The sequence below is a fragment of the Coregonus clupeaformis genome, chromosome 9 (assembly GCF_020615455.1).
Source record: "Coregonus clupeaformis isolate EN_2021a chromosome 9, ASM2061545v1, whole genome shotgun sequence".
Lineage (NCBI taxonomy): Eukaryota > Metazoa > Chordata > Actinopteri > Salmoniformes > Salmonidae > Coregonus > Coregonus clupeaformis.
In genome coordinates this window covers 53,801,119-53,815,530 of record NC_059200.1, presented here as the reverse complement: position 1 = coordinate 53,815,530, position 14,412 = coordinate 53,801,119, and the positions used below count along the sequence as shown (strand labels likewise).

General features: G+C 44.2%; 1 protein-coding gene across 2 annotated transcripts in view; it reads right to left on the bottom strand.

The window, feature by feature from the left end:
- Positions 1 to 14,412, bottom strand: part of LOC121574096 (peripheral-type benzodiazepine receptor-associated protein 1) — a 205,363-nt gene that overhangs the window by 12,934 nt on the left and 178,017 nt on the right. For both annotated transcript variants that reach the window (XM_041886692.2, XM_041886693.2), the window contains 6 exons: positions 12,936 to 13,088; positions 11,324 to 11,426; positions 8,667 to 8,809; positions 8,257 to 8,425; positions 5,679 to 5,747; positions 5,109 to 5,156 (listed from right to left, as the gene is read on the bottom strand). In XM_041886692.2, the coding sequence (XP_041742626.2) occupies positions 5,109 to 5,156; positions 5,679 to 5,747; positions 8,257 to 8,425; positions 8,667 to 8,809; positions 11,324 to 11,426; positions 12,936 to 13,088 (685 nt within the window). The remainder of the gene's footprint in view (positions 1 to 5,108; positions 5,157 to 5,678; positions 5,748 to 8,256; positions 8,426 to 8,666; positions 8,810 to 11,323; positions 11,427 to 12,935; positions 13,089 to 14,412) is intronic.

Genomic DNA, 14,412 nt, shown 5'->3' with positions numbered 1-14,412 from the left:
GCTCAAGTAGTGCAAGGAGACAAGGTTCAAACAAAACAAGGATTTTATTATAGGTCTTGGGGAATCAACGAAAATATAACAAAATTCTGTTCTCTTGTGGCTCTTTAAGGGTTAACAGTTCAGGGATGTCTTTTCCACATCCAAAATCATAATTCTCACTCGCTCAGATAACTTTTCCCCAGCCTTACTGTAGTCCACGTTGCAGCTAGTGGCCAACCCAGCAAAAAGTCCTTCCAAATGTCTCTCACGTATTTCCACAGGTGCATATCCAAAGGTGAGTATTTCCCAAAGGTAAGTATCTCCAAATCCTTATATTCCTCATGGAAGTGGACGTGCAGCACTCTTGTCCTCCAGAGAGCCCAGGTTGGAGACTGTGTCTCTTCCCTTCCCCCACACACTCCCTCAGTGTGTCTCTTCCCTTCCCAAACCTTCAGCTCATCAGCTCCTGATTTGTTTCAGCTGCGTGGGAAGATTGGCCATAGAGGGGTGGAGTTCCCGACCATACCAGCAGATGGAGCCATAGCTGTCTGGGTTTGCAGCCATCTCAGGGGGATGTAACGTCCCTCCAGGACACAGCCTCTCGTGACATCACAATATGCACACACCACTTTTCCGTTATTTATTTTTTAGAATTTTTTGAAACAAGTTATTTTTTTCATTTCACTTTACCAATTTGGACTATTTTGTGTATGTCCATTACATGAAATCCAAATAAATAGGAAAAACGCCAAGGGGGATGAATACTTTTGCAAGGCACTGTAGTTGACAATGCATGTTAGAGCAAAAACCAGCAAAAACCAAGCCATGAGGTCGAAGGAATTGTCCGTAGAGCTCCAAGACAGGATTGTGTCGAGGCACAGATCTGGGGAAGGGTACCAAAAAAAATCCTGAATACTTTCCAAATGCACTGTACATACATGTATTAATAGAGTTGGCTACACTTCCAGGATTACAAGCTAGCTAGTTAGTTACCTTGAAGGTTTCTCAGATGATCTGATGAGAATCGGAGGAAGATATGTAACTTGTTGTCACTCTGATCTTAAAAGCTTGTCTCGGCAGAAATGTTAATTATTTGAATTATTCTTTATTGGGAGTGGTGGTACGCCACTGCTAAATTAATATAGGAGAAACACTGAGACAGTCCTTGGTGGTAGCAGGATGAGGCTAATATCTGCCTGTTAGAATGATGCAGTAAGTCAGAGACAGATTTAGAGAGGTCGCATGTTAATGATGTCATCTAGTATAACGCATGGGTCGTTCCACGAAATGAGTCCCTTTTGAGTCCCTTTGATATTTTAAGTAGAAATTGTGCACCAATATTGAATTTTAAAAGATTGTTATATATTAAATGAAGTGTCCTGTAATATAGACCACATGGACAATTCTATAAATCAGATTTTTTATATTAATTAAGACTTGCTAAAGTGCCCCCCTGGGCACCCTCTGTTACTTCTAGGAATATTTTAACCCATTTAACCATAACCTTTCTCTATGTTTTCACCATCACTGTAAAGCCCTAGTTGTTTTGCTTCATTGACAAAGTCATTTCTGAAGATGATTATTTATTTAATGTGATTAGTGATTAATTTTAAGGTAAACAAAACCTGTCCCTCATTTTAAGGTCAACCCTGTTACGTGAACTGAACTCTCGTTTTAATATGGTGAAACTATAAAAAAATAAAAATCGAAAGAAACGAACATCTAATAGTCAAATCATAGTGTAGAACAATGACATGTATTAACCATAGATGACTGACAGAGGGGCGCTGTTTTGAAGCCAACGTGTAACCATTTTGGTACTCCTCCTCCATTGTAAAAAATATTTTATGCTTTTATCAATGTCTACATTCACTTGACAAATATTTTCTATTACAGACACCTTAATGCACACTTTTAAATTATATCAAGTGAACTGAAAATGACAATTACAAAAAATATATATAAAAACATATTATTCCTTAAAATATATTTTTTTATAGAGTACAAAATGTTACTGTCCCCACTACAACAAATAAATACTTAAATATACTGAACAAAAATTCAAACACAAGATGCAACAATTTTGTTTTTTACATCAGTCAATTGAAATCAGTCAATTGAAATAAATTCATTATGCCCTAATCTGTGGATTTCACATGACTGGGAATACAGATATGCATCTGTTGGTCACAGATACCTTTAAAAAAGGTAGGGGCGTAGATCAGAAAACCAGTCAGTATCTGGTGTGACCACCGTTTGCCTCACGCAGCGCGACACATCTCCTTCACATAGAGTTGATCAGGCTGTTGATTGTGGCCTGTGGAATGTTGTCCCACTCCTCTTCAATGACTGTGCGAAGTTGCTGGATACTAGGGGAACTGGAACACGCGGTCATACACGTCAATCAAGAGCATCCCAAACATGCTCAATGGGTGACATGTCTGGTGAGTATGCAGGCCATGGAAGAACTGGGACATTTTCAGCTTCCAGGAATTGTGTACAGATGGGACCGTGCATTATCATGCTGAAACATTAGGCGAATGAGGTGATGGCGACACAACAATGATCTCGTCAAGGTATCTCTGTGCATTCAAATTGACATCGATAAAATGCAATTGTGTTTGTTGTCCGTAGCTTATGCCTGCCCATACCATAACCCCATCGTCAACATGGGGCACTCTGTTCATAACGTTGACATCAGCAAACCACTCGCCCACACGACGCCATACACGTGGTCTGCAGTTGTGAGGCCGGTTGGACGTACTGCCAAATTCTCAAAAACGACGTTGGAAGCGGCTTATGCTAGAGAAATTAACATTCAATTATCTGGCAACAGCTCTGGTGGACATTCCTGCAGTCAGCATGCCAATTACACGCTCCCTGAAAACTTGAGACATCTGTGTCATTGTGTTGTGTGACAAAACCGCACATTTTAGAGTGGCCTTTTATTGTCCCCAGCACAAGATGCACCTGTGTAATGATCATGCTGTTTAATCAGCTTCTTGATATGCCACACCTGTCAGGTGGATGGAGTATCTTGGTAAAGGAGAAATGCTCACTAACAGGGATGTAAACAAATTTGGGCAATTTCTGGGATCTTTTATTTCAGCTCATGAAACATGGGACCAACACTTTACATGTTGCACTTCTATTTTTGTTCAGTGTACATAGAATTTTGTCCTTGAAATATTTTATTGAAATACTGTAGAATTCCATTCATTCCTATGGAGGACTGCTCCTTCTGGGAAGTCCTAATATGGCAGCCAGCGGCTTCAAGCTTCTCATTGGCCATTACATAGCATCAGCAATCCAGGGTTTATATACATCATTGGTGTAGAAGCAGGTGAGCTGGTTCTACTCCTTTTGGCAATTTTCTGGTGTTTTGGTCGGGCATTAGACATCAACTCCATTACCCATAGATAGACAAGCTAGACATGTTTTAACAATTTAATTTTTTTGTTGTGAAGCTTGCATTCAATTGCCCCTTCCTGTTACACACAACAAGATTCCATTCCCCCTGTCACAAGGGGATTTCAAATCAAATCAAATCAAATCAAATTTTATTGGTCACATGCGCCGAATACAACAGGTGCAGACATTACAGTGAAATGCTTACTTACAGCCCTTAACCAACAGTGCATTTATTTTAAACAAAAAAGTAAGAATAAAACAACAACAAAAAAGTGTTGAGAAAAAAAGAGCAGAAGTAAAAATAAAGTGACAGTAGGGAGGCTATATATACAATAGAATAAAGTGACAGTAGGGAGGCTATATATACAGGGGGGTACCGTTGCATAGTCAATGTGCGGGGGCACCGGCTAGTTGAGGTAGTTGAGGTAATATGTACATGTGGGTAGAGTTAAAGTGACTATGCATAAATACTTAACAGAGTAGCAGCAGCGTAAAAGTATGGGGTGGGGGGGCAGTGCAAATAGTCCGGGTAGCCATGATTAGCTGTTCAGGAGTCTTATGGCTTGGGGGTAGAAGCTGTTGAGAAGTCTTTTGGACCTAGACTTGGCACTCCGGTACCGCTTGCCGTGCGGTAGCAGAGAGAACAGTCTATGACTAGGGTGACTGGAGTCTTTGACAATTTTGAGGGCCTTCCTCTGACACCGCCTGGTATAGAGGTCCTGGATGGCAGGGAGCTTTGCCCCTGTGATGTACAAGCAGTTGCCATACCAGGCGGTGATGCAACCAGTCAGGATGCTCTCGATGGTGCAGCTGTAGAATTTTTTGAGGATCTGAGGACCCATGCCAAATCTTTTTAGTCTCCTGAGGGGGAATAGGCTTTGTCGTGCCCTCTTCACGACTGTCTTGGTGTGTTTGGACCATGATAGTTCGTTGGTGATGTGGACACCAAGGAACTTGAAGCTCTCAACCTGTTCCACTACAGCCCCGTCGATGAGAATGGGGGCGTGCTCAGTCCTCTTTTTTTTCCTGTAGTCCACAATCATCTCCTTTGTCTTGGTCACGTTGAGGGAGAGGTTGTTGTCCTGGCACCACACGGCCAGATCTCTGACCTCCTCCCTATAGGCTGTCTCATCGTTGTCGGTGATCAGGCCTACCACTGTTGTGTCGTCGGCAAACTTAATGATGGTGTTGGAGTCGTGCCTGGCCATGCAGTCATGGGTGAACAGAGAGTACAGGAGGGGACTGAGCACGCACCCCTGAGGGGCCCCCGTGTTGAGGATCAGTGTGGCAGATGTGTTGTTACCAACGTTATTTCCAACGATTTATGGCTGATTTAAGATGAAATCATCAACCCTGTTATGGTCAACCATGTTACTTTATTTGGCACTTAATAAAGTCATTTCTGAGATGGGAAAACATGTTTTTTATTAACTTGAACATGTGCTCTTGATGGCAGAATGTAAACATTTGGTGAAATAACGTTGGTTTTTTTTGCACAAAGTTACACTACCCAAAAGGTACTCATTTCGTGGAACGACTCACATGCAGGTTTCCAGTGGAGGCTAGAGCAGTTAGAGAAAGGTTTAGAGAGGTCTCATAATGATGATGATGTCATGTGTATCTTGTCTAATACATGCAGGTTTCCAGTGGATGCTAGAGTGGGTGTCCCTTCATGCTGGTGAGGCAGAGAGAGAGACACTGATGGATACATTACAAACCTTGACTGGAGGATTCTAAGCTATCCTCCCACAGTGCAGCAGACTCAACTGGAAGAGTAGATGGGGATGGGAGTGGGGTAGGGTAGGGTGGGGAGAGAGAAGCAGGTTAAAGGATTTCGCCCCGGTCCTAATTGGCTCTGACACACAACCAAACCAAAACATAGAAACCAAAGCCAACCCTAGAGAGCAGCCTGAGGCCAGATATGATATCAGACAGTCACACAGGAGTAGACAGAGGCACAGATAGATGGAGGAGATCAGAGGGGATGCTGAAGGGTGGGACCACACTGAAACTATGGTAACTCCTATATTCAAATGCTTTAACCATGCATATAAGTTGCAAGTGCATTAATACAAATAAACGACCTACTACATCTCAGTCTATGGCAGATCATTATAATGTTCTGTATATTTAATACTGTGAATCCACAAATCCCCTCTGGTCAGCGAGCAAGAAGGAGTGAGTGATAGAGATAGAGAGAGAAAAAAAGGCAGACCAAAGGAAGAGTGGGAAAGAGGGAGGGAGAAAGGAGAGAAAGAAAGCCAGTCAGCAGCGACAGCGAGACACACCTTTCTTGGATCGTCTCGGTTTCGGCGGTGGGACAGGGCGACGCGGAAGCTGTGCATGTGTGCGAGTGCCTTTATGGAGTTTTAAAAAGGGAAACCAAATATGAAACCATAAAGTAAAACACAGACAGACAGAGACACCAAATCGTGAAGAAGCAGACCAGACAAGAGACATAATGAGTTTGAAGGCTGTAAAAAGCCATTTAAAAAACCAACCAATAATAATGAAAAGTGAACAGAACCCAGCAAGTGAGACCATGTGGAAGTGAAAGGGTTAAAACATCTGCAGAGATCATTTTGGGGGAAAGATATGCAGGAAATAGAAGCATATTGTTTGTCAGCTTGATCTAGTTGGCTGGGTGGGTAATGCTGTGTGTGGGTTGTGAGGGTGTGTGTGTGCGCCTGTGTGTGGGTGTGTGTGTTTGTGTGCGTGGTGGTCCATAGCACTTAACCCCCAGAGCTTATTACACAAACTAAAGTTTCTGGCACTTCTTTGAAGTGATTTGCATGACACAGAGTCAATGAAAAACGAAAAGAACATTAGGCTTGGCAAAAGCAGAAGCTGGGATGAATATCCTAAAACAGTCAGCGACACAATCAAGTCTAAGTGAAGACAAACCATGAGAGCATACAAAGCAGATAGGCTGAACTACAGAGGGGTATCCTACGAATCAGGTTTGAGGAGTTAGTGAGGTAACTTCGGTCAACTCTGAGTTCAACTCGGGATAACCAGTCATACAAATGTGACTAACTTTTTAGTAAGGTACATTTCTATGGCAACGAATCCTTCAGAACTAACCTGCTCCTGGGCAGGCTAACTCAGGGCTAACTCCATTTATCCTGAATGAAGTGTCTGAGCGGCGAGTTGAGGACCAATGAAGTCAGATTCCCTCCCTCTCGCAAAGATTGCATCATCATCCCCTTCATTTGAGGAATTTTTTTATTTTTTTCCTTTATTTAACTAGGCAAGTCAGTTAAGAACTAATTCTTATTTACAATGACGGCCTACACCGGCCAAACCCGGACGACGCTGGGCCAATTGTGCGCCGCCCTATGGGACTCCCAATCACGGCCGGTTGTGATACAGCCTGGAATCGAACCAGGGGGTCTGTAGTGACGCCTCAAGCACTGAGATGCAGTGCCTTAGACCACTGCGCCACTCGGGAGGAAGAAGACTGATTGAAGATTTTATTAATCAAATGTTTTTTTGTAAATTGTAAAATGTTAAAATACCTATCACATTATTTAGTAATGACAGAATACATTTGAAACTTCACGCACAGTAAAACTTTTGTATGACAAATACAATTATTATTATTATTATTAAGATACAATTATTTTATCGATAGGAGTGGGAAACAAGGTGCTCATGCATTGATAAGCACAGAGAAGACGGCATTTCTAAAAGCCTATTTCACACCATAGCCTGTTGAATTTGCAAGATAACTTTTCCTTCATTTTGATTTTGGCACAAATGAAAATGTGGCACTGACTTTGCCATGGATTAATGTTTCAGAATTGTCTCAATTAAGAGTTCGGCGATCGACTAGCCACGTGCGACATGCACGCGCAGTTACAAGCCTGCTAGAGTTAATGGCAGGTGGAGGAGCAATATCCACCGTCGTAGTATATGGATGAAGCCTGAGCTGCAATGTAAGGCTAACTGAAGCTGGTTAGCTTTAGAAAACTCTGAGTAGATCTAGCTTGCTTCGTAGGATACCCCTCAGATTAGTTTCTGTTTTCTTTTTGAATCTAATCAAATAGTGCAATTTGGCCAGTTTAGTTAATTCTTACACAGTAAATGGGTCATTTAAAGTTACAATTCAATTACAGTAACAAGTTAATGGGTCAAATTAATATAGACACAGCTGCTGTTTTAACAGTTGTAAGGATTTCCCCCAACAGATTGTGGTGAAGAAACAAAGACTTTTGCTTTCATTTCAAATTATTCAAGTTTGAAGTACAGTATATTATCGAGTCACAGCTGGTTGATTTCAAGACTAGCAACAGAGGAGTGAAAAAGAAAAAGAAAAATGGAGCAGCTTTGGGGAATCTGTTATTAAACTCACAACATCTGACACTTCACCCTAAAGGTCGTAGCTACAGTACCTCTGTAGTACCTCTGTAGTACCTCTGTAGTACCTCTGTAGTACCTCTGTAGTACCTCTGTAGTACCTCTGTAGTACCTCTGTAGTACTTCTGTATTGCCATTTTGACTTTCTTTCACTTCCACTCCACAACATGGACAATGGGGATTTCATTCAAACAAAACGGCAAAGAACCTACCCACACCTGTTGAAAAGTGTTAGACCGCAGTTGGTGCATATTTTAAAGTGAAGTGTACAGGCTGACAACATCAATACAAACCATTGAGCTGACACCAAACAGAAAGAATTATACAAATACTATGTACTTGATTGATTGTTTGATTACATGGGCAGTATGTCACTTGGATCAGAGAAGGGCCCTGTTTAATTGGACACTTGTGGGATGAACCCTGCTGGGATTGGCCGTTGATATGATTGACAGCTGTAAAACCCTTTGATGATTGACTGGTGCTGTGATTGACAGTTGTGCCTACCTATCTTCTCCATGTTTGCGTGAGTAGACAGGAAGCCCTGCTGCAGGAGTGTCTCTCTGGTCTCCTCGTCCTCCACCTGAATCTCGGACACCATGTTACACGGCACGTAACCGTGACGACCGTTCAACTCGCCGTGGTAGAACCCGTCTGAGTCTTTATCTCCGTAGATCTAGACAGGACATGGAGGATGGGGAAAGTGAAGAGTGAGAAAACAAGATGGCTGCCGTGAGGTTGTGCTATTACTGTCTTACAGACTCATGAATAGAACATTTTGCCTTAAACAGCCTATAATTAATGATAGATTAGATGAGAGAGTGTGTAAAACATAGTGCCAGGGATATCACTATTCCAGCAGGCAATACTATAATTTTAACCAGTTTTAACCAGTTTTAACCAGTTGGGTTCCATACCTTGATGATCTGTCCCTCTCTGAAGGGCAGTTCCTCCTCAGCGGCGTCAGGGTTCGGGGACATGTTGACCGGGTCGTAGGGGAACAGCGCCACAAAGATACGCACCTCGTTGTCTCCTATAGGCCGTGCAGGCTCCATGCTCTCTTCATGCAAACACACAAACAGAACCCACATTATTTGGAGCAACAGTTAGCCTAAGCATTGCTGTGCAAAGGACCCAAATATTTCAAAAGTTCATACACCTGGTTTTGCCTGGTCACACAAACCCACACACATCCCCCACTCCCACAGTTCTCGATATCCACATGGTAGAGCCCACTCCCACTCTGTTAAAATGTGTGTTTCATTTAGGGCCCCCAAAAGGCTAGGGCCCCCAAAAGGCTAGGGCCAGCTCTGACTGCATATGTGTGTATGGATGTGGGTACCCACACCTGCCAGCCACTGCGGCCCCTTAGGATGAGTTCAGATTTTGTGTGGCCCCCACCTCCATTAGAGTTGCCCAACACTGGTCTATGTGATGTAGTGATCAAGATGACTGATTACTTAGACCTATATGCAGACCTATAGGGCAGTGTAGGGAATGTGAACTGCTGTAGTCAACTAGGACTTAAGCTGCACCAATGAGACCAGGTTCTATCTCATTAGGAGGGATCAGCCCATCTGTATGTAGCAACAGCCAGGCTATAGGCAAGCAGAGCAGAGCTGACAGGAAGAAATAGACCACATTCATATCCTCTGTCTGTATAGATATCTGGAGATACTGTATGTGAGAACGTCATCTTCGCTGATCCCTCCCCCCCTCTCTAGTGTCGTTGGGCGTACGTGCATATGTCCTGTGTATCTATCTGCACGTTCTTTGTTCTTCCACCTGCTGCTGGGAATAGCAGAACTATATCTGTGACCTTTTCCATGAGAACACAGCTGTGAGATTGAAAGAGCGAGAGAAAGAGAGAGAGCGAGAGAAAGAGAGAGTGGGAGAGAAAGGGAGGGAAAGAGGCAGAAATAGAGAGAGGAGGGAGGGAAAGAGAGAGAGATAGAGATAGATAGGGACTAAGAGAGAGAAAGCTGCAGAGAGAGAGAGAGAGAGAGAGAGAGAGAGAGAGAGAGAGAGAGAGAGAGAGAGAGAGAGAGAGAGAAAGAGAGGGAAAGAGAAAGAGAGGGAAAGAGATAGATAGGGACTAAGAGAGAGAAAGCTGCAGAGAGAGAGAGAGAGAGAGAGAGAGAGAGAGAGAGACTCCGGCTTGGTTGGTTTCACTGCGGGCTAATCTAGGGTACTATTTTCATGGTTGTCACGTCCTCCCATCCATCTCATGTCATGACGAGCCATTTTGGAGTTAAGCTGGTTCTAAGCTTACAGGCCGCTCTCTCGCTCTCCCCTATCACCCTATCCCTGTTAAAGTACCCCCCCCACCACACAAACTGGTAATCTGACATCCTGGTGTCTTTCTGGGAGAGAGAAAGAGAGAGAGAGAGAGAGAAAGAGAGGGAAAGAGAAAGAGAGGGAAAGAGATAGATAGGGACTAAGAGAGAGAAAGCTGCAGAGAGAGACCAAGCTGACACCAGCACTGCTTCAAAAGAAAGAATTCTAATGAACAAAATCATGAACCAATCAAAGGACTCATATTTACAACATTGGAAAAACAAAACAAAATCCCAAAGCCGACTAAATTGCTATCTGACCCTAAACAGAGAATATGAATTGGCTGATTATCTCTACTCTGTCAGAGATACGAAGCAGAGACAGATCCTTACCAAGTACAGGCTGAGTGACCACCAATTGGCAATAGAAACCGGCAGACATAAAAAGACATGGCTACCCAAAGAGGAGCGTATATGTGGTCACTGCACGACAGGGGAGGTAGAAACAGAAATGCACTTTCTCCTTTACTGTGATAAATATTCCTCACAAAGACATTCATTATTCACAGAAATGACTAGATTTGTTCCAAATTTTAACTTATTAAACCCAGAGGAAAAACTAAAAATACTCATGGGCGAAGGAGCTATGGCTCCTCTTGCAGCCAAATATGTATTTGCCTGCCATAGCCTGAGGGACACTGAATAATAACATCTGCATAGTAAATAGTAACGTACTTAATATTGTTATTTAGTTATAAGTTAGTTATAGTTTCATTTTCCATATTTAGATTTGTATATTTATTATATTTATACTATTGACTGTTACCATTTTATTGTTGTTATTTATTTATTATTATTTACTACCATTTTTATTATTATTTGTTATTATTTTTTTTACAATGTATATTGTATACATTGTTGCTTTGGCAATATTGACGCAATGTTTTTCATGCCAATAAAGCAGCTTGAATTGAAATTGAAATTGAGAGAGAGAGAGAGAGAGAGAGAGAGAGAGAGAGAGAGAGAGAGAGAGAGAGAGAGAGAGAGAGAGAGAGAGAGAGAGAGAGGAAGAGAGAGATAGACTGACAGAACAAGAGAGACAGAGAGAGAGAGAGAGAAAGAGGCAGAGAGAGAGAGAGAGAGAGAGAGAGAGGCAGAGAGAGAGAGGCAGAGAGAGAGAGAGAGAGAGAGAGAGAGAGAGAGAGAGAGAGAGAGAGAGAGAGAGAGACTGACAGAACAAGAGAGACAGAGATAAAGAGAAAGAGCGTGAGAAAAGGGATGAGGAATGAGATTCTGACCATTGAGCTGCTGCCTGGCCTCTACCCTGGTCAGCTTAGGAGAGAGCTCATCCTGTCCGCTCCACCCAGCACCAGCCTCCATCGACGGGTCTCTGCCAGGCTCCTGGTCAACATACACACACACACACACACACACACACACAGTCAGTCAGAGAGAAAGACAGCAGCACACAGACAATAACTTGCATTCAGGTTGGACAGTAAGGCACTGCAGGGTTAGAGACATGAGTAGTGTGCAATAAGGACCAGGTGGTTTTTCAGGCCTTGTGCTGGTTGAATGAGTCTAGAGAAGCAACGGTGCCGCCAGACAGACAGACAGAGGCTAGGTGGCTAGGATCTCAGATAGAGGGGACATGAGACGCATGACAAGACGACTACACAGACGCCGGCAGAGGAGAGGGAATCCAAATACAGCCACAGGGTACAACGAGTGAGAACACACCCATTCTGCTGCAGCAGCTGCGATGGCCTGGAGGGCAGGTTTTCCCCGGCGCAGGGCTAGAGTGAGGGGGTTAGGCTGTGACCCCTCCACCCACCACTCAGAACTCATCTGCTCCACCACCACCTCCCCTCGTTCCCCGCGGTCATAGGTCAACGGCTCCTCCTCGTCAGTCCCATACTCAATGTCGATCTCTGCTACCGAGCCCACAGGGGACTTGACCGTCCGAACGGTCTTGCTGACTAGGTAAGAGCGTGGTGCGTGGCCGGTGGCCTGGGACGTTAACGCTGCGACCGCCATCTGACTCCGTAGCAAGGCTTCTCGTCTGAGCCTGTCCCCCAGCCCGCCTACCAAGGAAACTGTCTCCACCCCGCTCCTTCCCCCAACCTGGTGGGCCTTCTGGGGAGCCCGACGCACCCACGTCTCCCTACTGGGCCCGAGGACCAGCTCCCCCTCCTCAGGGTAGCTGACGCTGTCTACTGTGTCTGCGTAGTGGACCCTGTGCTGGGGCCGGGCCCTGACAACAGCGCCACCACTGTGTCTGGGTAAAGGCTCTTTGGCTTCGGCTCTGCTGCTGTGGTGGGGCTGGGGTTGGTGTCGGGGGCTGTGGTAGTGGGGGTCATCGGGGTGGAGGTGTGTGCGGCTGGGCCTGGCTTGGGACTGTCTGCGGTGGCGACGGTGATTATAGTCCTCGTCCACGCTGTTGTCCTCTTCATCAGTGACCTCTGGGATGCTGAACAGGTGCTTGTTGTGGTGATGATGACCGTGATGGTAGTCGTAGGCCTGAGTCTGGGCCTGAGGAGGAAGCTTCAGGATCCTCTCCAGAATCTCCTCGTCACTGTCCGGCACCTCCCACTGGTCTGGCTACAGGGGTCATGGGTCAAGGGTCACAGAGGAGCGGGTGTAACAGGTTGAAGGTAGGAGGTTGGATGTAGGAGATGGAGATAGGAGGTCAGGAAGGAGGTGGATGTGAGCAGGTTGGGCAGGGCACGTGGCATAAGGTAGGGGTGAAGTGTAACATACAAAGGAGAGGTGTACAAAAAAATAAAAAAAGAATCAAAACGGTGAGTGAATTCAAGAATGAAAGAGGGAAAGTGAAGCAAACGTAACAAAAACAGAGGCTGTCCTCCTCAGAAAGATCAGTCAAATCAAGTATGTGTTGTGAGTTTTTACCCTGTCGGCTCCTGTGGTGTACCCCCGGGCCAGGGTGGGTCCAGGGGGGTCTGAGTACATTTCCTCCTCTTCCTCCAGGATATCCGACAGGTCCGAGCCCCTATTGCTCTCTGCTGCACGGTACGGAGGCTCCACCAGGCCACCAGCATAACCCTGACACACAGAACACAACCACACAGCACAACAGGACAGGCTAAGAGCATGTGGAATAACCAATCACGTCATAGCCTATATCTAATCCATATAAAACATACAAATCTACCTTTAGAGTTGATATTTTTGATTGGTATTCATTTTTTGCTGCCAATACGAGTGAAACGTAAATTGATTAGGTCAATCCTCCAAATGATAATTTTCATAGTAGGACATTTTACTATGAACGTTGGTATATGTTGGTATTCTGCCTCTATCCTCAATGCTCTCTAGTCCAGGAGTTCCCAAACTTTTTTGGCCCATGACCCCATTTTGATATCTGAAAATTCTTGCGACCCCAACCATGTGAAATAAATTATGTAATTACAGCCAAAGTTAACTTTTTTATTAGGGGCTACGGCAGTCAATTGCAAATTAGTCTGACATAATTTCTCTTTTCTAACTACCACTAATGAGATGGGTGTGCTTGACACAGGTCACGTCGGAACTTCTCAAAGTCAGGGGGCGTGGTCGACAGTGCGCCCCTCATCTCTGCTGTCACATCCAACCTGGATCGATATTTGGTTTTAATGCAGACGAGAGCACTGAATCCAGCTTCACACAGATATGAGCTGGCGAAGGGTACAATGAGTTTTAGTGCTCGGAGGGAGACAGCACAGTATTCCCTTTGTGTCAGGAACCAAAACTCCTCTTTAGTGACCTGTAAATGCGTTGTCTGCAGCATTCGGTACCCATGACAGCTCGATCAGTTGTTTGATTTCATTTACCGGCATGTCAACTGAGCCAGGATCACAGTCAAACGGATTGGGAAGCAGGTCCCAAAGTGCTCTTCCAAGCGTTGGAGGTGCGCAGCCATCACTTGTGTGGGACACTTACTGATCCTGTTTTCTGTTAGAAACATGCACAGCCGAGGGAAGGGGGCATGGTTCGCTTTTGAAAGACTCTCTCCAATAAGAATTATTTCCTATCTGACAAAGGTATTGATGTGAGTTTCTGTGCCTCTGCCTCCCAACACATTATTTTCACCATATCAATTGTGTCCAGTAATATCAAAGTCTCTGCAATAGTGTGTGGTTTCATATCGTAGCAGGCCTATCCATTCACTGTGGAATGATTCAAGTGCAATGGTCAAGTACGGCCTTTTCCCATGAGCTAAGGGCGCTCTCCGGTTGAATTTTATCTTTTAGATTTGAATAATTTTGATTTTGATTTTTAAGGTTAACCACTTTACAATGATTTTGAGATACAAAGACGATTTTATAATATATATAAAACACTATATATTTTGTAAAAAAAACAACAACAGGATTTTGGAAATTCTCCC